This window comes from Alligator sinensis, unplaced genomic scaffold (genome assembly GCF_000455745.1).
Source record: "Alligator sinensis unplaced genomic scaffold, ASM45574v1 scaffold612_2, whole genome shotgun sequence".
Taxonomy (NCBI): domain Eukaryota; kingdom Metazoa; phylum Chordata; order Crocodylia; family Alligatoridae; genus Alligator; species Alligator sinensis.
In genome coordinates this window covers 1970738-1993040 of record NW_005842085.1, presented here as the reverse complement: position 1 = coordinate 1993040, position 22303 = coordinate 1970738, and the positions used below count along the sequence as shown (strand labels likewise).

Below are 22303 nucleotides of genomic sequence, written 5' to 3'. Positions count from 1 at the left end.
CCCCCCCCGCCCCCCCCCCCCCCCCCCCCCATCTCTGACAGCCAGCTGCTCAGGGAGGGGACAAGGCAAGGGAGAGGAGCCATACTGGACATCCAGGCTGGGCAGCAGGGGAGGGAGCCTGGCTGGCTCAGGCCAGGGCCAAGTCTGGCTGGGCCTGGTCCCCCACCACCCAGCCGCAGCTGACACCTTGCCCCTGTGCCCCACTTCCTGCCTGCAGCTGGCTCTGCAATTTTCTGTTCAGCCAGAGAAGTCAAGCTTGGCCAAAGCTACTATGTTGCCCTGTGAGGTGGGAATTAATGGGTACCCATAAAGCAGCCTGGGATGCCAAGGGACCACTACTTGAGTCAGGAAGGGATCTGTTATAGAAGTTCAATACACTGGTCTAAATAGCTTAAGTCTGATACTACTACATCCATCCAAGTCTATCTCAGACTGGGTTCTTCCATTTTTAAATTGGTCTATGTGCACCAAATTTCTGTATGGAAATATGTTTAGATGGGTTTTGGATCACTTATAACGGTTAATGTGTAATGTCTATACCTGGCCTAAAACTGGGGTTTGCAAAGAAACTTCAAGGAATTACAGATACAGCAGGTGTTTTCAATTGCTTATTCTGAGTTTAGTAGCTCTCGTCTTCTACCCCACTGAAAAATATCAGAAAACAATCATCAGGAGAACTGCCAAACCTAGTTATGGTGGTTCTTGTGTGACAGAACTAGAATAGGAGAAGATACAGGAAGGTTTTTCCCCACCAGTACAGCTGCTCAGGAACGAAAAGCCAGGCAGTAATTGATTGACCAAACGAGGACATGTTTAGACTGAGCAGAGCTTCAGTATCAGCTATGAGGAAGTACTAGGTAGGCTGCCCTGAGGGGTAAAGTCCAGGAGGGTTTTTCCCCTCCCCATTTTTAAAGAGATAATGCCAAATCCTGTTTCATTTTTACATGCCTAGAGGGGCACTAAAATACCACAATGAGTTTGATTTTCAGTACTTATATAGAGTTTAGATCTACTTCAACTTACATAACTACGCTTGCCCATACCAATCCCACTCCAAGGATTCCCAGTACAGAAGAATCCTTAATAAGCGCAGAACCAGCACAGCAGAACCATAAGTCTTTTTTGGCTGTTCCTAGCAGTTTGTGGCTAAGGAAGGATATGGCAAGGGTACGTTCTGGTTATGCTTAGCTTTAGGTCAGTCTCTTGGGGACTCTTGCCTGCTGGCACATTACAGAGCAGCCCTCAGACTGCTCTTCAAGTGCCCAGATTTTCCTCAGAGAATCAGGAAGTAACAATTAACTCCTTAGCATCTCCCTCTCTGTTCTGCACTCAAATGCTGTTTGTTTATTCAGGCAAAAAGTCAACAGTTTCTTTCTCATTCCTTGATTGGTAAAATGAGAGATGAAACTAACCAGGGGATCTGGAAGGAATTGTTGGTTAGTAGGATCTGCTGCATAGACATTAGGGCTGGAAGGGACCTTGGAAGATCATTGACTCCAGCCCCCTGCCACAGGGGCAGGAAGTCAGCTGGGGTCATAGAATCCCAGCAAGAAAAACATCCAGGTTTCTCTTGAAGGCATTCAAAGTAGGTGCTTGACCCACCTCCAACGGCAGTCTATTCCAGACCTTGGGGGCTCGGACAGTAAAGAAGTTCTTCCTTACGTCCAGCCTGAAACAGTCTTGCAGGAGTTTAACTGTTCGACTTGGTCATTCCTTGGGGTGCTCTGGTGAACAAACATTCCCCCAGATCCTGGTGAGCACCCCTTATAAACTTATAGGCAGCCACCAGATCACCCCTGAGCCTGCGCTTTTCCAGGCTGAAAGTTCCATGGCTCTCAGCCTCTCGTCATAAGGTCTGTTTTCCTGACCTCTGATCATGTGTGTGGCTCTCCTTTGGACTCTCTCAAGCTTCTCCACTTCCTTTTTGAATTGTGGAGCCCAAAACTGGACGCAGTACTCTAGCTGCGGCCTCACCAAGGCCGAGTACAATGAGAAAATGACATCCTGGGATTTGCTTGAGAAGCATCTGTGGATGCAAACCAGCATTTTGCTTGCTTTACTGGCTGCAGCATCACATTGAAGGCTCACGTTCATCTTGTGGTCAATCCTCACCCCCAAGTCACTCTCGTCCGTAGTGCTTGTCAGCGTAGCACTGCCGAGCCTATAGACATGCTGCAGGTTTTTCCTCCCAAGGTGGAGAACCTTGCATTTTTCGGTGTTAAACACCATCAGGTTCTCGTCCGCCCATTTACTGAGCCTGTCAAGGTCAGCCTGGATTACCCCCCTGCCCTCAGGTGTGGATGCTTTACCCCCAAGTTTGGTATCATCGGCGAACTTGGCCAGTCTGCTTCTGACTCCAATGTCCACATCATTAATGAAGAGATTGAACAAAATAGGTCCAAGGACAGAGCCTTGAGGGATCTCACTAGTCACAGGGCACCATGCCGATTGACTTCCGTCAACCACCACCCTCTGGGTCCGACCACGGAGCCAATTCCCCAGCCAGCGGATCGTGGTGGACCCGAGGCCACAGTTGGCCAGTTTTGCCGAAAGGTGATCATGGGATACCAGATTGAAGGCTTTTTTTAATGTCACAGTATATGACATCAATCTCTTCTCCCTTGTCCAGGTGATAGGTCACCTGGTCATAAAAGGAAATGAGATTGGTTAAGCACAACCTACCCGCAACAAACCCATGCTGGCTGTCTCTCAGGGTGTTGCCATCGGCCAGTGCATTGAGGATGGCCTCCTTGATGATTTTTTCTAAGACCTTTCCCAGGATTGAGGTCAGGCTGATGGGCCTGTAGTTTGCTGGACCCACTTTCTTCCCTTTCCTGAAGATAGGCACCACATTGGCCTTCTTCCAATCATTGGGCACTTCACCAGAGCGACAGGAGCTCTCGAGATCTGAGCCAGGGCTGAGCTATGATGTTAGTCAGCTCCTTGAGTAGTCTGGGGTATAAATTGTCAGGGCCGGCTGACTTGAAGGTGTCCAGCCTCTCAAGCTGTTCCTTCGTAAGGTCAGCATTGATGGAGGGCAAGGAACCACCCTCGCTTAGGTGTCCATGTCCCGTAACGGACAGGGGCGTCCCATGGGACTTGTGAAAGACTGACGCAAAGTACCCATTTAGCAAGTTGGCTTTTTCCTAGGAATCAGTTGTCAGTTCTCCCTTTCAGTTTAGCAGGGGTCCAATGTTGCCCTTGCTTTTCCTCTGGCTCCCCACATATCTAAAAAAGGACTTTTTATTGTCCTTGATACTTGTGGCCAGTTGGAGTTCAATGGCAGCCTTGGCTTTCCTGGTTCGCTCCGTGCAGGTCCAGACCAGTGCAGAGTATTCCTCCTTGGAGGTGGATCCAGTCCTCCATCCTTTGTAGATCTGTCTTTTTTAGACGCAGGAGGACCGCCAGTTCCCTGGAGAGCCAAGGGGCTCATTCACATAAAAGCAGGTTTTCAAAGTCTGGCTTCTATATTTTCACCTAGTTTTCTGGTCATAAACATTTACATGTGTAGCTATAAAAAACTAATATACAAGCAAAACACCAAGTATTTTGAAAGCTGCATACATTTGATGACTTGTGGGTAGAACAAAATATTTTTCTCTCCAGTGTGAATAACTGCTTTGCTCTGACCATTTGGTAGAAGACCAACAAATATTCCTTTGTTTCGCACAGACTCCAGACTGACAGATCCATTTTCTAAGTTCTTCTCAATTTTAAAGTGACAGTACACATCACCTGTGCCCTAAGAAAAAGGAAACAGAGAAACACAAGTTCAACAATTGAATGCAACACAAAGCTGACGAACTTATTTTAAACCCTGAATATTTTCTCATTTCTGTCATTTCATGTCATTTTTTGGTTTTTAGCACATTGCTAAGTTCTCTGACTCTTCAGTCTTACAAAGATCACTTGATGTTTGGCCCTATTTATTCCTTTGTGCTTAGCAATAGCAAAGCAATTATCTGAATTTATAAATATAATCATGCATAAGACTGAATTCTGATTCAGGTACAGACTTAGACAAAGTCTAGGCTTTTCAAAATGGGGGAGTGGAGAGGAGAAAAATCTTCATACTAGATTTTTAAAGACAGTTTTTCTGCTTTTTCTATACTTTTATTGCCTGCATCTAACACTTTTTATCTTTATTTCACAGGAATTTCAAGACCAGCACTGAAGCCTCTACTCAATCTAAGCTCCCATTCACTTAAAAGTCAATGTACAAATATGAACTTTAAAATGAGGACTTCTAACATCAACAAGTTAGAAAGCCTCATTTTAAAGATCATTTGTTTGCTACTGCTTCTGTTCTACCCTCCTTGCTGCCAATAGAGCTGTTGAAGGGAAGGTACAGGCTGTGGGAAGTAAGAGGGGAGAGGATGAGAGGTCCCCCAGCTTCAGTCTAGCACCCCCTCCACCCCCCGCTTAGTGCGTAGAGTTGTGTCCTGCTTACTATACATTGTTAGACCATTATCCTCTTGTCTCTAATCCACAGCCCACTAAAGTCAATGGAAATACTCCCATGGATTTCAATGGAAATTGGGTCAGTCCCTTATTAAAAAAGGTTGAAAACCCCTGGACTAAGTGTACCCCTCCTGACTCAAAGCTTCAGCTCCTGTACCCCCTTATATTCTTTTCTAGTTTTTGGTGGGGGGAGCATAGATTGAGGCCCACACAGTGCAGGAGGGAGTGGGGCTGGGGCAGGCACTGCACAGCCAGGGTGGGACAGGGTGCAGGATGGAGTTGCAAGCAGCTTGTCTGGGGGGGCATGGGGAGGAGGGGGTTGGCTCCCACTGCTGCGCACATCGCAGGAGGGCATGGGGGGCATGTGCCCCCAGATCTGCATGTGAGGTGGGATGGGCTGGGCTGGGCTGCCCCAGTGATGGGAGAGGGAGCGAGGCTGGGGCAGGGGATGCCCAGTTGGGGTGGGACGTGGGAATGAGCAGCATGGTGGGGGTGGCTCCTGCCACTATGTGCATCCCCAAGAGGGAATGGGGGTGTGTGCCCCTGGATCTGCATGGGGCAGGGTGGGGTGGGCTGAGGCCTGTAGCCAAGGTGGCACTGGGCTCTTCCCAGAGGGGGCTGAGCCAGGCTGCACTCAGGGCAAGTGGCAGTGGCCTTAGGAGGGAGGTTGGGGTGGCTATGGCGAATTCTGGAGTGGCTGCAGTCCCCTGCCCCGTACCCCTGCTCCCATAGGCCCCCATGGTAAAGGAGGGAGTGAGGCACGGACAGGTGCTGCACAGCCAGGTGGAGCCCAGAATTGAGCTGTACATACCCTGGGAGGGCATGGTTGAGCATGTGCCCCCGGATCTGCAAGCAGGGTGGGCTGGGACAGTGCCAGGCTCTTCCCAGTGGGGGAGTTGGGCCAGGCTGCGTAAAGGGCAAGCGGCAGTGGTGCTGGCAGGTGGTCTACAGGGGGGCTGCAGGCACTTCAGAATTCGCCATAGTCCCTCCAACCCTCATCCCAGCATCACCACTGCCTGCCCCGAGCACAGTGTAGCCCAGCCCCAGCTTGTCTCTCATTGCCCCATAGACACATACGCCCCCATGCCCTCCTGGGGTGCATGTAGTGGCAGCACTGGGAGGAGGGGCCAAACAGGGGGAGAACTTGCACATGACTGCTGCCAGCTATTGGCTAAGGGCAGCAGCCCAGTGGCCAAGCAGGAGAGCAAGCTGGGGTGCGGGGCAGGGAGGCGCTGCAATGTGCTGTGCGGGATCAGCAGTGCCTCGTGCACCCCCCTCCCCTGGGTAAGAGGCAAAGGTGCCAGGGAAGATGCCACTACCGCACTCCAGGGTGCACTCCATCCCCGCCAGCCCACCCACCCACGCATACCCCCTGTGACCTTCCTAAGTACCCCTGTGCTAGATAATGGATTTGTATAGAAAGGTTTGGATAGGAATGATCCTGCCTCAGGATTAGATGACCTCTGGAGGTCCCTTCCAGCCCTACTTCTCTATGATTGTAACCCAAACACGACATTTTTAAAACATTTTTAATGCACTTGTGTCAAAGGTTTTAACAATACAACATAAGCATATCATTAAAATCAACCATAAATCACACATGCCACAGCACATCTCACTATATTTTCCCAACTCCCCATGGGTATATGAAGGATGTTTTGAAAAGCACAAATCATGAATAATATTTTGTCAAATTTTTGTCCCTTTCCCTAATGTTAGGAAATGTTTAAAAGTCACTTTCTCCTCTCACTGACAATTTACTTAAACATTTGCTGAAGAAAATATAAACAAGAACTGCTTACTTTTCCATTACATTGACCATCCTTGATCCTGAGATACGTTCCTGGGTTTTTCACACACTCAAACATACAAACCCCCGAGCTGATTTTATGCACTTTCCAATAGGATTCTTCAGACTGCTTTCCTACTCCATTGCAACTCCCATCAGATCTAAGGCAGAGAGCCTGGCAGAGACTTGTGGTAAGCAGAATGATAGCACCATTGTGAAACACTCCCTTTAAACCGAGAAACAAAGAAATATATATAAATAGCACTACTTCTCACTTCAATAAAATCCACCATTTCAAAGTAGTGTGTTTAAGGCAATAACTAAAGGACAAGATACTATTTTAAACCACCACAAGTGCTTTAATTTTAAAAAGGTGATCAGTAAAAAACAGGTAAATCACAAGTAATTTAAGTGTTCCTTCAGTCTTGTCATGTTCTGTCTCCCATCCAGCTACTAGCCTCTGTAGAAGTCTTTAGCAGGGCCCTAGGCAAACAAACTCATGGGCCCCTACTTTTTTTCACTGAATAATTATAATATGTAAAATAAGCACAACTGGGCCCTTTCTTCACTTAGGGCCCTAGGCGTGTGCCTAATTTGCCTATGCATTATCCGGACCTGGTCCCTAGAATTAATTTTTAATGCTCAATCAGTCTGTTGATCGTCCTACTTTCTCTTATTCAGCAAGGTAACATATATTCAAAGGAAAGGAGTTGCAGCAGGTTAGGCTATTTGTATATGCTTCAAATTATACACACACAGTTCTTCATCTAGCTGTTTTGGATGTGCTGCCCTGCTTTTGAAAAGTTCTCTTATTATTTCACCGATTCATCTTTCCTTTATATGTCACATCACTGAAGTAAGACCCAGTGACCTTTGCCAACACAAGCCACAGTAGTCTCATATTCTCTTTAGATTTCTCTAAACAAATCATTAAAGAAAAAACTTCTACAGGATTTGTACAGTGACATCTCGCTGTTGAACTGTACCTGCAGTCTGTAGCTCCACCTAGTGGGAGGAGATCACTGCTTCAGTTTTCAAACAGCATCAATTTCACATGAAATACATACTCGGTTCATTACTCTCTTTCCACCCTCCTCCCATCTTACCTTAACATGAACAACAAATTCTTTTGAGAGTCCTGTGTAGCTTGACACTTTGTCAGCTACTTTGCCTTGAAGATTGAATGTGACTGTGTCCCCCGGATTCCTGCCTGATTCCAGAACGGCACAGTGGTTTGGCCAAAGGTGGACCTGTAGCTCACAGAGATTCTCACTATTGTCCTAACACACATAAAAGCAGGAAAATCAATCATATGAACTATCTGACATGATGTAATCTGAAAAACAGACCAGTGACATGACTTGTGTTTATGCATCACTAATTTCCATGAGCAAATAATTTATCAATATACTGGTGTTAACAATGGAAATCAACCTAAATGGAAATGTACTAATGCTGTTTTCAAATATGCTTTTGGAAACTGCAATAATTCTGAAAAATGTGTACTGAAACGGTGCACTATATGAAAATCCAGACAATAGAAGCAGCTTATCTTGAATATAACAGCTATTACAAGTGGGTATTTTACCCCCCTGAGTAGCCTGGAATCAGTTGCTGCGGCCGAGAAAGTGCGCTGACTCAGATACCTCCCTGCTGCCCTCTACCAGCTGTACCACTGTGGTCCCCCAATGTTCCCACTGAATAATGTTCCCCCTGCCTGAATGCCTAGAGAAAGTAGCAATGGGATCCACAAGGATGAATCAGATTCCCTATACATATTTGCTCAGTCAGACTGTGAAATGATGTTGGGATCATTTCAAATGAAAGACATTGTATACAAAAATATATGTCCCCTTGTCATTTTTCTTTTATCTAGAGCATTATTAAGTTTCTTTCATTTACTGAAAATTGGGGTTGAAGTAAATGGAAAATGCCAGTGCATGGCTAATAATGTCTTTAAAACACTTGGATTACACCAGTTTTCACAAGAAAACAAAATTTTAGAAGTCATTTCTGTGTTTGCTTTCAAAATAGGCCCCCCCCTTTTTTTTTTTAGGTAAAAGCTTTTCATTCAAAAACAAAATTTCAACCAGCTCTAATTGTAGACTTCAGGAATAAACGAAGCCATCAAATAGATTTTAGAAGTGGCTATGAACTAGAGCCAAATAACCATTAGAGCTCTAATTAAATATAAATTTTATAACAACCTTTTTCATTTCAGTGACACTTTGCATATACACATTATGTTTCTTTTCAAGATTTCAAACAGCTTTACACATTAATTAAAGTTCACAGATTTCCATGAAGGGGGCAATACAGAGTTTGTAAATTGTGGCTTGCCTATGGTAAAAAGGTGATTTAGGCAGAACTAGAAAAAGAAATCTGGTACGCAGGTGCACAACCGGTCCCCTAAATGTAAAGATATTTATTGCATTGAAGTCAGTAAAAAGAGAGAAATGTTCCACCTATCGGAGTCATTTCAAGGAACAGGAATACTAGAAAGTATTGGAAGATGGTTGGACAGTTTGCTCTGAATGTTGAAGCTATTCCCGGATAAAGCCCCAGTACTATACGGTGTCACTGTTTCCATTGTAGCTAATGTGCATTATATATAAAAAGGAGCAGGGTTTGCTCTACCATTTAAGTCACTATTTAAATTAGGGAAAATGAAACACTGCTTTTTCCATCCTCTATAAAACAGTTCCATCAAGAAGAACCAGCTTCCATAACTCTATTTGCATTGTGATATGTTACAAGAGCTGAGAAAGAGAAGCAATTCTGAGTATAAAGAGAGGGGACAAAAGAGGAAAGGATCAAATAAGGCTGGGAACAATCCAACAAGCTCTTAAAAGGCAGGTGATTTACAGAAAACAATAGGAAAATAAATGGAAGTTTACAACTAGCCATTAGCACCAACAGTCATCCAAAGAAAGGATATGTTAGGCCATGCCAGATATGTCGTTAGCATTTGAAAGGTTGGTACAAAGAGCAAAAGCACAGATCTCAGTTCTAGTTTTCATAAACCAAATCCTTCTCAAGAAGTGATGAACTGTAAGCTAAATCCTGAATCTATAAGTTACCTAAACTTTGGCAAATTGAAACTCTAAGTTGAACCTTTGCTGCTTGGCTCCATCTCTAATTGAAAGTACTGTCTACTTATTCTATTTAATAAGATAAAATACTGTGAAGCAATTAAAAGCAAGAGGTAATTTCATACCATTCCAGTGACACAGCCTTTGTCCAGAGCAAGTGCAAGGTGTGGCATTTGATGACTGCAAAATACGTGTGTGTTTCTCCCTTTGATGGTTACATCAAAAAGACCTAAGGAGTTTGGGGGAAAATATAATGAAAATATTCAATCCTATTTCTTTATTTAAAAACTGATTAATGACTTCTCATTTTACAAAGATGTTATATGGCAGGTTAGAGCCTAAATTAAATGTTCATTAATAAAACAAAAGTAACAAATTATGAACTGTAATCACTGGATTTTCCCTCCCTTCATCTGGGAGAGCTTATGAAGGCACAGCTGTCCATTCCTTAGGTTTGTGAAAGAAAACCCTAAGAGCTAACAGCAAGAAACAAACTTCTTTGTGTGAAAAAATATTTATAAAAGAAAAAGGGGAAAAAAAGAAATCAAACCAAAGGCAACAATAAAACATAACTCCACAAGACAAACTATTTGGTACCTTAAAAAAGGGAATGACCACTCAATAGCTTACCATGCCAGATTGTAGCACCTTTACATATGCCACATTCCTCCTCATGCATTAATTTCTTAACTGGAAGTACACAGTGCTGCAGGCAGGCTAACCAACTTTCCCACAGCACCATGCAATGCAACTGCAAATACATGCCTTCCAATTCAGAAAGTGATGTGGGCAGAGCAATGCAGCATGGTAGAGAAGACTGCTGTCTGGCCCAGCCTAGACATTCCTTTAAATGAACTAGGGATTTGTGGTAACTATTGGTATTATGTAGAAAACAGTCTATTCTCAAGGGTTCATAGAAAATAGGTGAGAAAGGGTCCTCAGGATTCACTTAGTTCAAATGATCCTAGTTCAGAACGGGATCATCCATATCTAAACCATCCCAGCCAAGTATCCGTCTGTCCTAAACATAGAGACTTTCAAAAAGTCCAAGGTGAAAATGCTCTAAGTTACACACTTTTCTATAAGTGGTGTAGTTTAGATCGGTAGCAAACAGAACATACGTTTGCCCTTTGGGGGGGGGGACGTGCAGGGGAGCGAAGGCGAAACTCTTAGACAGGGTTCTGCCATTTTTAAACCAGCCTCTGCACACTAAATTTCTGTTCTGTTGTGGGTATAGACTGGTTTCCGATCACTTATATCAGTAAAGTGTAATGTCTGTACCTGACCACAAACTCCCTATGACAGAGATTCTACCCATCTCTCTAGATAGCCTAACCACCCTCAGAGTTAGTTATATATTCAGAGGAACTTTGAATATATAACTAACTCTGTGTCACTTGAAGCCCATTACTTCTTGTCCTGTTCCCAAATGAACATAGAGAACAATCCATCATCATCCTTTTTCTACTTCAAGATTGTTAGAAAAATCCTCTGTTTTTTCCCCTCCAGATCAAACAATCCCAATTACTCTGTACTGTGCTTCTTACGGGAAAGGGTACAAAGGTGTTTAGCACATGGAAGCTCTGTTTCTTAATGGGCACATCTAAGCAATACTGCAGGATAAGTAAATCCATAAATCATGCTCTGCTTTCTCTAAATGCATCCAGCTCCCATTGCTATCAATGAATCTAAGAAGTCAAATTCATCTCTGGTGTAATTCCACTGTGTTATTGCTCTCCCATAAGCCTATTCTGACACACTAATGGGCTTGCTTGAAATGCAGGATAATAGTCAGTATGAGTAAGGATGGCACAAACTCGCCCATAGATTTCTGTCCATTAGCCAATTCTTTTTTTCATTCATAATGAAAATGATCTGTTTCAGCCTGTTGTTTACTCGTTGAAAATTATATGCATTTATTCAGTGAGGCAAGGCTGGATATCTAATTAAATGATTGTTCTAACTAGATCAATTAATGTTGCATGCTGGAAGTGTTCTTAAGTGCCAGAATCAAACCATTCAGGCTCTTCTCTACTTGTTTCTTATTAGGGCAAAAAAGTCCTGAAAATTAAAAATCCATTAGCCAACTCCTCAGCCAGTGTAAATGGCAGTCACCCCATTGAAAGCAGTGGATCTACATAGATCTACACTAGACTGAGGGAACTGGGCTTATTTAGTCTGGGGGTCTGGGACAGACATTGCATAAACTGGTTTGAGCCAAATCAGTTAAGTCTGATACTACATTCAACCAGGGTTTTCTCAAACTGAAACACTGCTTATGCACGCGGAACATCTGTTCTGTTACAGGTTTAAATCATTTTCTGATCACTTAAACTGGTTTATGTGTAATGTCTATCCCCAGCCATTCAGAAATTTACCAATCTTCCCCTTAAAACTAAACATGCCCTCATTCTTCCTATTAGCGGACTAGAATCAGAATCTCACATTTGTTTATTCCTGGGCCATTTACACATATTTGTTCTTGAGATCATATTGATCTTTAGCTTACCCTGGTTTGCCCACAGTCCCCTCTTAAGCATCTAAATGAGGCATGAGCTGTGACTATCAGAAAGCTGTGGTACTAGGAACTGTGATGCCAGAAAGCTTGCTTGTGTTTATACCAACCATAAAGTTGGTCCACTAAAGGATATCACCTCAAGATTTCTTGCCTTTCAAACAGCTCCTGGATCATCATGGCAACAACATCACCTCAACACTACGAAAACATCTACATAGTCATATAAATGAATATTTATGGTAGTTTTATGTACAGGTGCAACAAATGTATAATTGCACACAAGCTGGTAATATTGTTCTTTGAATCAGACAGAATCAGTGTGACCTGTGTTACACTTTTACTTCCAATGTGTGAAATTAAACTAGAGAAACTGATTAAAAACAAATGTATTCACATGTTTAAACTGTACTGTTTGAAATCTATTCATGTATAGAACAAAAAGTTTGCATAGATGCAAGATGGGTAGCAGCCTGAAGTGCAAATTTGGATTTTGTGTGCAAAGTGATTATGAACTCTGTGTTATCCTGTGAAATTGAATCAGATATAATCCATCAGCCAAAAATACAGCAATAAAAATTGAACAGATTTGTGCGCTGACTCAGTACAGTCTTGAAGTCTGTATTGGGTTCACACAAGGAGAAAGTTTATTTTGGGTTTTTTGCCTTGGTAGTTCTCAGTTTGTGATCCTAGAATGAAGCTCCTTGTGGGATTTCCAAGACACATTCATGCTGGGTAAATGCTTTTAGGCATTTGGAATTCTCTGAAATGGTAAAACAATACTTAGAGAGTTAAGTAATTCAATGTTCTGAGTCACTGAATAATTGAACAAGAAGACCAAGCATGATAATTGACAGGGGATCTTTCCAAAAATAAAAGTAAAACCCATTTGCTATGCCTATGTGATATTACTGATCCACCTGTACAAGGTCCTGGACAGAAAAGATTTGAGGAATTTGGGTTTTTTTCCACTGCAATTTTTCAGAAAAGTGCCCAAGGGAATTGCTGAGAAATTTCTCATTGCCCTAAACCACCCTCTCCAACATGTCCTATAAGTTACCATTCTGTCAGACCATGTGTCAGCAACTGGGAAAGCTGAGTTGCACCCTCATCCTGTAGATGGCAAAAGGCTCTGCACCTCATTTTGTCAAACCCATATGATACAAGCGGGCACCTCTTCCTTGGTAGATGGGCTTTGGAGTTTGAGAATATTTAGTTGATAGAAGCTCAGTTAGACCAGATGGAAACGATACTAGTAGAGATTAAATGGTGTTTGGGGCACATACTTTCCTAATTACCAATTCCACTTTTGAAAGGGGGTTTTCCACTCCTATAATGACTGACCACATTCTGAATGGTTAAAATTGTATGTGAGAATTGATCCTGCTTTAAAAGAAAACCAAACAGAAGTTGCTTCCTAGGATCTTCCTTTACAAAAAAAAAAAATATTGGAAGTTTTGAACCCATTTAAATATACTAATGTCTTAAAAAAATATTTGTGGTTCCGTTTACCCATTCCCATTAGAATCTATTTTAAATCTTACAGATAAAAAGTACAGTGAGCTGATGAAGCTCGCTTGCCTTGTGCCATTCACCCACACACCACAATCTGACAAGTATTTTACCATATTTGTCCTTCTTGTCACCAAGTGCATCGACTGTGCCATCTGGACTGAGGCGTATGAAGCCATGGGTAAGCCTGCTGTAGAACTGAAGCGTGTTGCCTTTCTGAAACTTCCACCTTTCAGCAGCCCACTATTTTCATTTTAAAAAGGGATACAAAGGGGAAAGAAGGAATAAAAGAAAAGAGACTGCATGAGAAGATAAAAAAAGAGGCATCTACATATACATAAGAATTATTGATCTGATTTTCTCTATAGAACAGCCTGAATATTGTTTAATCAGTTTTTAAAAAACAAAATTTAAAAAGTCTTTACGGTTTCCTCTCTCCTGAGTTCCAGTTCTTGCCCTGGAGAGATAAAGAGAATACGATTAGTTTATACAGTATCCTGACTGGTTTTGGCACAGTTGCAATGATGTCAGATTATCTTCTCTTGCTTCATGCTTACTTGCTGAGAAGGTGCTAGTGTCTGCCCCATTCAGTTCTCTTACAATTTTACCATCATCCTCCCCATGATCTAGCCATCTAGGAAAACAGAACACATAGCAATTTAGTCTTGATACCCAAATCCACCAATATTTTAGTCACATTGTTTATATGTAGCAGTTTAATGAGTTTTGCACTAATGTCCTGAATCTGCAAACCACTTAAGTATATGTGTAGCTTTAGGCATGAGAGAGCATCATGGCAATAGGACTGCATGACGTTAAGTGAAATGCATACTTAAGAGCTTTCCTGGATTGAGGCCTGAGAACCAAAGCCAGCGCAATGAATGGGGAGGCTTAACTAGGAATGCTAGGTCAGAGATCAGTAATAGTGGACCCAATGGCTACAGTGTCTGCTCAGCTTGCTCCAAGAAAGCCACTTCAAAATCCAAATTGGTTAGATTCTCAAATTCTCCTGTCTTATCACACCCTCCATGGTAGGAACAATGCCTTTAATAACAACATTATAGCATATTCTCCTTGTATTTCTCCTATTGTAGAAATGATGCAAACAAAAAGGGACATCAGGCCCTAACAAGAGCTAGCATGCACATTGTATTTTCCTCTATGAAGTAGATTTGAATTCTTCCTAAATTATTTATGAAACTAGCTTTATATTTCAAGACCTCTTTGTAGCAGTTCATCTACAATATGGATTTAAAATTAGGTCAGGCAAAGATGCGGTGCTGTATCTGTTAGGCGGAAAGCCTTTATTCAAACATAAATCAATTTTAGTGTGTGCATCACTCACTCAAAGCTGTTTTAGGAAGTTATTTATTCACTTGGTAAAAGAAGAAACTAGAATAGAGGTGCCACTGACAAGCTGTAGGTAGATTCATATGTGACCAGACTTTCCTAACTCCTCAAATTTACATAAAAGTTTGTAAATTAATTGACAGTAGATACAATTGTGAAAAAAATGAGCCTTGGAGTAGTAGATTCAGAGCAGAAAAGACTACTAGAAAATCAGAAGAAAAAATGGAATTGAGTCAAATTCTGCTGCTTCTCAGTGACAAGTCGTGACGGGCAGAAGAAGAGGCAGGTGCTCAGTTATACATTAGTGATGTGTGTATCTTAAGAACACATAACCTGATCTTCAGTCCACTGAATGAGATGACAAAGCCTGCCTTGAAATGGTACAAGATCATATGTTGTAATGGTACAAGATCATATGTTATCCTGCCGCCTCAAACAGGGGACTCAGCTCCATTTTCAGTTTCTCAGGCCAGTTTTATACCACACCCTCTGTCCTTTCCAGACACTAGGAGAACGGAGCAATTTTAGCTCAGGACTTCTCTCCTTGCCTCCTGGAGTTCTTAAGTCTCTTTGTGGCTCCACTCTCATTAGCTGATCATTACTTCTAGCTGTCTCCAAGCCTCACAGATGGGCAGAGCCCTAGAGGGCTCAAGCACCTGCATACAGATGCGAGGGCTGTGCGAAACAGCACAGTTGCGTTTCCACTTCTGTTCTGCTGTTTCAGAGGGACAGTGTTTCATTTCATCATTTCATTTAGTTTCAAATCACCGTTCTGTTTCATTTCGTTGAAACTGTTTCACTCTTTCAACAGGTTTCGACATTTCGCCCATAGATTATAATGGGGAATCACGAAAATGCCTATAACTTTGTCATTTCTTGTCGGATTCAGATGGTAGCCCCTTCTGAGGGCATGAAGCCTGACAAGTTTCAAGGAGTTTCTGGGAAACTGCATCTCAAACTGCTAAAAAGCAAAACCCATGTCCACTTGGGGGCAGCGGCAGCCTCCAGTCATCCTGCATGCAGATCTGGGGACCCACACCCCCGGGAGGGCTGTGGGGTTGTGCTGGACTCTTCCTGGGGGTGCGGGCCCCTGGATCTGCGCTTGAGATGACAGGAGGCTGCTGCTGCCACTTGGGACCAGTGCTGGGTGCAGCCCACAGCCGTCACTAAGCGCCAGGAAGACTGGTGCTACCACTGGTCCTAGGCAGCAGTGGCAGCCTCCTGTCATCCTGTGTGCAGATCTGGGGGCACGTATCCCCGGGAAAGCTGTGGGGCTGCACTCCAAGCATCTCTACTGGCCCCACATTGCTGAGCCTTGTGGCAGGAGGCAGGGGAGAGCCACTGGCCAGGGCTGCTTTCTAATGCCTAGAAAGCAACCTGCTCCTCTGAAAAGTTTTGCCTTTGATATTAGGGAGGACTAGACCAACAAGTAATTCCCAAAGATTTCAAGAGGCATTGGATAGAAAAGATAATATGTAGACTTTTAAATAGCATGGTCAGTGGTTCAAATGCAGCACAGTTCTGAAGTGACCAAAAACTGCTACCTAACTGATAGCTGTTTGCTAAATTATGTAAGAGGAATCAGATGGTTTCAATTCACTTCTGAGGGGACAAACCATACATGAGTGGGAGTATCAGAAAAGAAGCTATAAACATAACCTATCTGAAACCACTAACCTGTGACATAGAAAAGCATAATCCAAGTCAGAGACAGGATCTTTGACTATAATCTTGTCCAGAAACCATCCATTTCCTAAGACAAAAACATAAAAAAAAAAAACCCTGAAACAAAATTTATTGTAAATCATTCATACATTTGGAATTATGACAGCTTCAACCACCTCACTGAATTTAAACAGATCTACATCACTGTAAAACCAATTTAAATCAGAAACCAGCTCAATAAGTTACAACATAAGTGAAAGTCAGAACTATGCAGGGATTCATTCTATTTTTTATAGTTGCATCAACAAGCTTACTGCAAATATGTTAGGATTCTACCCATTGTAAAGAAGTGAACCACTTTAAAAACTCCCAATTTATAGTAATATGCAAGAAGCAACAGAAGTCAACAGTGCTGCTTATTCCTTTCATTTGAAGTCTTAATTTTAATGTTTTTTCTCCATTTTTTAAAAAGATTAACTTGTAATTTTATGAATATATTTTTGATCCAAAAATCGATACAGTTGGACCTCTCCTTGTTTGGGATACTGTACAGCTAAAGTATGACCAACAGCTTAAGAATTATCATTGCCAGCAAAAGTATTGCCCATCCCTTGCAAGTTCACAGGGTTCAATATTACAATTTTGCTTGGTGGCTATATATTGTAAGAGGTATTTTACTCTTATGGAATTTTTTTTTTTTTTTTAAATCAAGAAATTGACATAGTAATCATTAACCAGTCTAAGGGTACACACAACTACCTATGCTAATAGAGTGTACTGGTTGGTACAAAACAGAAGAAAGTTGATTGTTTGTCACTATTGGTTTTGGCATACTGCTGGGAATGCAGCTTGTCATTAACAAGGGTCTTTATAGTAGGCCCTTGTTATAGTGTTCTTTAAAAAAAAAAAATCAGAATATAATGGGCATTCATTTCTGAGAATGAAAGTACAAGTGGATCAGCATTGCAGTTGGTATGTTTGGGATAAATTGTTTATTTATATTGTAAGCTGTCTGAGACAGAGACCCTCTCGCAGTGTATTTATACAGACTTAACACAATGGGACCACAACTCTGGCTGGAACTTCTAGGTACTACTGGAGTATTACTATTTAGTTTCTCAGAAGAGGAATTTTCTCAATAAAGGTTCAGACTGCCTTTTAAAAAACCCCCTTGGCAGGTGGCCTTGATTTTCTTAGGCTGCTTTCCCTCCCAACCATCTGATTCCTATGTCTCCATAGGAAAGGAGCAGGCTATAGGAATGGTTGGTTGTTCAGTATGTTCCTCTTCAGCTGACACTTGGTTCAACAGGAACTATTTTTTACTAACCAAGTCCTTTCCCAGAAGCTTAGTAGCAGCAAAGAAAAGATCTAGAACACATGAATGCAGTCCCAAGTCTCTGGCTCTCAGCCTTCTATGTGAAAATCTAGGAGCAAAACTAAAAAAAAAAAAAAAAAAAAAAAAAGAGTTCTGCGGAGAAAGACATCTTGATTGGTTCATCCTTTCACCCCTAAAAGGTTACCAGCCTCCAACTAGAGAGAGCTACAAAGGGTTAGGCTATGTGGGAGATGTGCCTCTTCTTCCCTTCCATGTATAGAGAAGCTGGGATGTCACATGGGCAGGAAGATAGAGAAAAGGGAGCATTAACTGTATTATGGCCAATAGCTAAAATAACAAGAGAGAATATGCTGATACCTGTTTAAGACATTACTCTCTCACCAAGTAGGCATGTCTACATGAGATGTTCACTGCACAGTAGACTGCTTAGCTGAGCAGTAAATGTTTTGGTGTCTATAAATGCACCCCTATTAGGCTGGAATAAACTAATTTACTCTGCAGGAGGATAGTACAGGCAGTCCTCGACTTACAACATTTCAAGTTACAACATTTCGCACTTACAGCGTTTATAAATTGACACCCTGTTTCAACATTATGACATCAGTTTCAACTTTACAACGCTTAATCCGATGCGATGCCACACCAGCGAAAAAGTTCACTGCATCAGTCATCTCCCTGGAGAACATCTGTCTAAACTTTCTTGGATACTTTCTTTAAGAAAGCAGACAAGACTCCAGAAAAACCTGCAGCCAAGGCTCCTGAGAAAACTCCAGCCAAGAACCCTTCAAAATGTCCAACTAAGAGCCTTTCAAAAAGTCCAGCAAAGTCACCTTAAAAAAGTCCTTCCAAATCAATATGATTGCTATTTACAATATAAATATATTAATATAGCTATATTACTCATCTATAATTGATCAAGTACAAAATTCTGGGGTATTTTTGGTGAAAATAGGGTATCAGGCCTTGGTTCAGGAACCAATCCCCCACTTATAATATTGTTTCTTATGAAAAAATTGGTTCCAAGTGGCAACATTTCAATTTAAGACAAGGTGTTTAGGAACCAATTTTATTGCAAGTCTGAGGACTGCCTGTACTTATAAATACAAGTACTATCCTACTGCAGAGTAAAAAACTCCATGGCATCGTATGTGTAGACACTGCCTGGCTGGCTGGGTTACAATGGTGCTTCAGTGTAGGGTCTGTCTGTTGACTAGCCCTACACTAAAGCTCCCTCATGACCTATCTGGCCCCACTGCAGTACACTGAGCCAGAGGTAGCAGCCCCAGGCTGGCAGGCTGACCCCCATGGCCCCCTGCAAGCTGGGGCTGCTCCACATGGGCTCTACATGATATACCTAAATAAACTCTGGAGATTATTACTCCAAAGTTAATTGCTCCTGGGCACACATGCAAATGGCACTCCCAGGAGTAATCAACTCAGGAGCAATTAGCTTTGCAGTATATTCAGGTGCCATAATTGCGCATGGAGACACACCCAGTTTATACTGATCTGCTACAGTGCACAATGTCTAAGGTCAGATCAATCTAAATTTCACAAGTGTAAGCAATTTGGAGCATATGCCATCTTTCCATTAAGTGTATATACAGTATCCAGCATAATACAGCTCAGCAAATCCCTGATTGCAGCTTCTAGGCACTACCTCAGTACAATTAATAATGAAGATAAATTGAGTACACTGTGCTAGACTCTCTCACCCAGAATACAGACAGTACAATGAAATATTCAAAACTCAATAGTGCGGGAAAGAAAAACAAAATGTTATTCTGGAATGACAAAACTGTAATATTCAGTATTTTTTCATTTACATTTTTAATTTTATACAATTATGTGGAATGAAATGGTGGTTAAGACAGATTGCTTGAAATATGTGATGGTAACAAAACATGATTATGCCAATTTAATAGCTGATATTCCTGCAAGTCTTTGTTTCCCAACTGTAAAATACCATTGTCCTATTATTTTATACCAATACAGGTTTCCCTCGATTTATGCTGTACACGTGTTCCTGCAGAACGGCGCATAAATCAAATTCACATAAAGTGAGCCCACTTTACAATGTAACAAATAGGGATAGGTTCCCATGGCGGTGAGGGAGGGAGGGAGGGACTAGTGAAGGGGGAGGGGGAGGGGTGCCACTCCTGGGGCTGATCAAGGCAGCAAACCAGAGGGAACAGAGCAACACTTACCCCAGCCCTGGCTGCAGCAGCCCCAGGAGCGGCCACTGCCAGCTGTCTGCAACCACTGGGCTGCACCATGCTCTGCCTGTGCCCACTCACCTCTGCTCTTGGGCTGTGCTGTGCCCTGGTGCAGGCAGCTGGTGTCGGCTGCTCCTGGGGCTGCTGCAGCCAGGGCTGGGGTGAGTGGGGCCACTGCCCTTTCCCCTCCCCCCACAGACTTACCTGCTTGAGTGGGGGGGCATCTATGGTGATCGTATAAGAGCGATTTTACCTCTCATATAACAAATTATGGATCTAAATATGCTCATTGTATAGAAGCAAATTAGCATATAAAGAACCCACATACATCGAGGGAAATCTGTATGTTACAAATGCTTCCTCTATTTCAAGAAAAACTGAAGAAATGTGTGTTCAATATTTGAAAAGTACACATAGAAATTCCTGACCTGATCCAAGTCCATTGTGTCCTATAACAATCTTGTACAACTTTCCAAGGTGTACAGCCTCCAGTGGAAAGATGTCAGTCTGCAATCAACCCACAAAAGTGCAATTAGATCTACTAAATAAGAATCACCATCCTTAGGACCCATAACATCTACAATGTAAGACCTGTCTGATTCTCTACCATGAAGCATGAGTTTCCTCGTATGCTATGAAATAACATACAGTAATGTCAAAAGAGATGACCAAAAGTGTTTCCCTAGAACAATGTGATTAAAGAACTAATCTGGATTGCTTTGCTTACAGGAGTGATCCGTTTCAAAACAATGGGCAAATGAGTAAAGTGAGTAGAAACTGACCTTAATTTAATTAATAATGTGACCACAGATTGCAATATGTTTCAGTATTAGAACCACAGTTAATAACGTATTTTATATATTATTTTTGTTTTCTTAACTGTTTTAACTAACACCCTGAAGTTTTCATATCTAATAACTATATTTTAAAAACTTCTCCCCAAAAATGTCAATAATTATGCAGGGGAACTTGGCTGGATATTAATGACCCTTTTTAGTAAAGTTAGCACCTTAGCCATGGATAGTCTCACATGGAAGAGAATTAGATAGGACAGATGAACAGATCAGGAAGATCTGTCACTCACTTGTCCTTTTAAAAACTTTGTAGGTTTCTTTGACCTTCGTAGCTGTCTTGATCCTGTATCACCGTTTTCCCCATAGATGGAAATATACACATCAGCTTCTGTTCCAGCATTCCAAAGCTCTCCTGTTATCACGTGCACCTCATAGACAGTCACTAGCAAAAAATAAAATAAAATAAAATAAAATAAATGACAGACTTATAACTATATTAATCTCTGAGATGTTAAACCACATCTTGTTGTAATGCAGACTGACAATACAGTCTAAATTCATCTGCATCAAGGATCAGCCATCACATACTTTTCAGTTCCCAAATATTCCATTCAGTATTAAAAAAAGATGATACACAAACTCGTTTTGATTGTGTGTGCATGTTGTTTACCCCAGGTTGTCACAGTGGGGAATGCAAATAGGAGATCTGCTCTGAATGCACGGCAGTGTGTCTTTGTCCTGGAGCATCACTTATAGTCATTATAGAAAGGAGAAACAGACAATGCAAATCCAAGATCAGGGTCAATATAAGCTGTTGCACCAAAAACATACTAGATAGAAGCTGTCATCAACCCTTTGATGGCTTCTTCAATCATTTTGTAAACTATGGAGCTAAGGATTAAAAAATAAAAATGTTAAATCTTTTGGTATTCACACAAAATGCACAAAAAAGATAAAACAAAAGTTGTGTTCAGGACGCAAACTTGAAGTAAGGCTGGGAATATAAAGCTGTAATTCATCTGTTAAAAAAAAGATAAAAGATGTGGCTTTTTTCTTTCTCAGTCACAATTGCACAAATGTGAGGCGCACAGATAATTTAGAATTAGATTAATTTAAAAGAAACCTGAAATGAAAGCACAGAGTTGTATTGTTCAGGAATCCAATCTATATAGGAAAACAATACATTCCATGGTTAGAATTAACACCCTTAAATTTAAACCCTTATGATCTGATTTGTTTTTGCTTGTGCTTCCATTTAAACTGGATCAGCTCCTAGTTGCTTGATCCATACCTTTTTTCCCTAATTAAATATGGATTTGGTCGGGCAGTGACAGGGAACGGAGAAGAGGTGGCAAAGAGACTGACTGGCATTAGCTCAGTGATTGGGACATCTACCTGAGATGCAAGAGACCCAAGTTCAAGTGCCTGTTCCAAATAAAGCAGAGAAGAAATTTCTCCCACATCCTCAGACCACCAGGCTATTAACTAAACTGGGTCTCCCTACTCTATCCCTTAAAGTTTTTTAACAAATGATGATATACTTTGATAACTCTCTCTAGCCATAGGCTTGCAC

At 41.9% G+C, this 22303-nt stretch overlaps 1 protein-coding gene across 1 annotated transcript in view; it reads right to left on the bottom strand.

The window, feature by feature from the left end:
- RP1 (RP1, axonemal microtubule associated) overlaps positions 1 to 22303 on the bottom strand; it is a 306042-nt gene that overhangs the window by 216253 nt on the left and 67486 nt on the right. Inside the window, exons 7-16 of the mRNA XM_025204493.1 lie at positions 21021 to 21172; positions 20365 to 20443; positions 16397 to 16472; positions 13927 to 14003; positions 13795 to 13826; positions 13483 to 13612; positions 9468 to 9571; positions 7357 to 7530; positions 6264 to 6476; positions 3565 to 3742 (exon numbers count right to left, since the gene is read on the bottom strand). Coding sequence (XP_025060278.1) covers positions 3565 to 3742; positions 6264 to 6476; positions 7357 to 7530; positions 9468 to 9571; positions 13483 to 13612; positions 13795 to 13826; positions 13927 to 14003; positions 16397 to 16472; positions 20365 to 20443; positions 21021 to 21172 — 1215 coding nt within the window. The remainder of the gene's footprint in view (positions 1 to 3564; positions 3743 to 6263; positions 6477 to 7356; positions 7531 to 9467; positions 9572 to 13482; positions 13613 to 13794; positions 13827 to 13926; positions 14004 to 16396; positions 16473 to 20364; positions 20444 to 21020; positions 21173 to 22303) is intronic.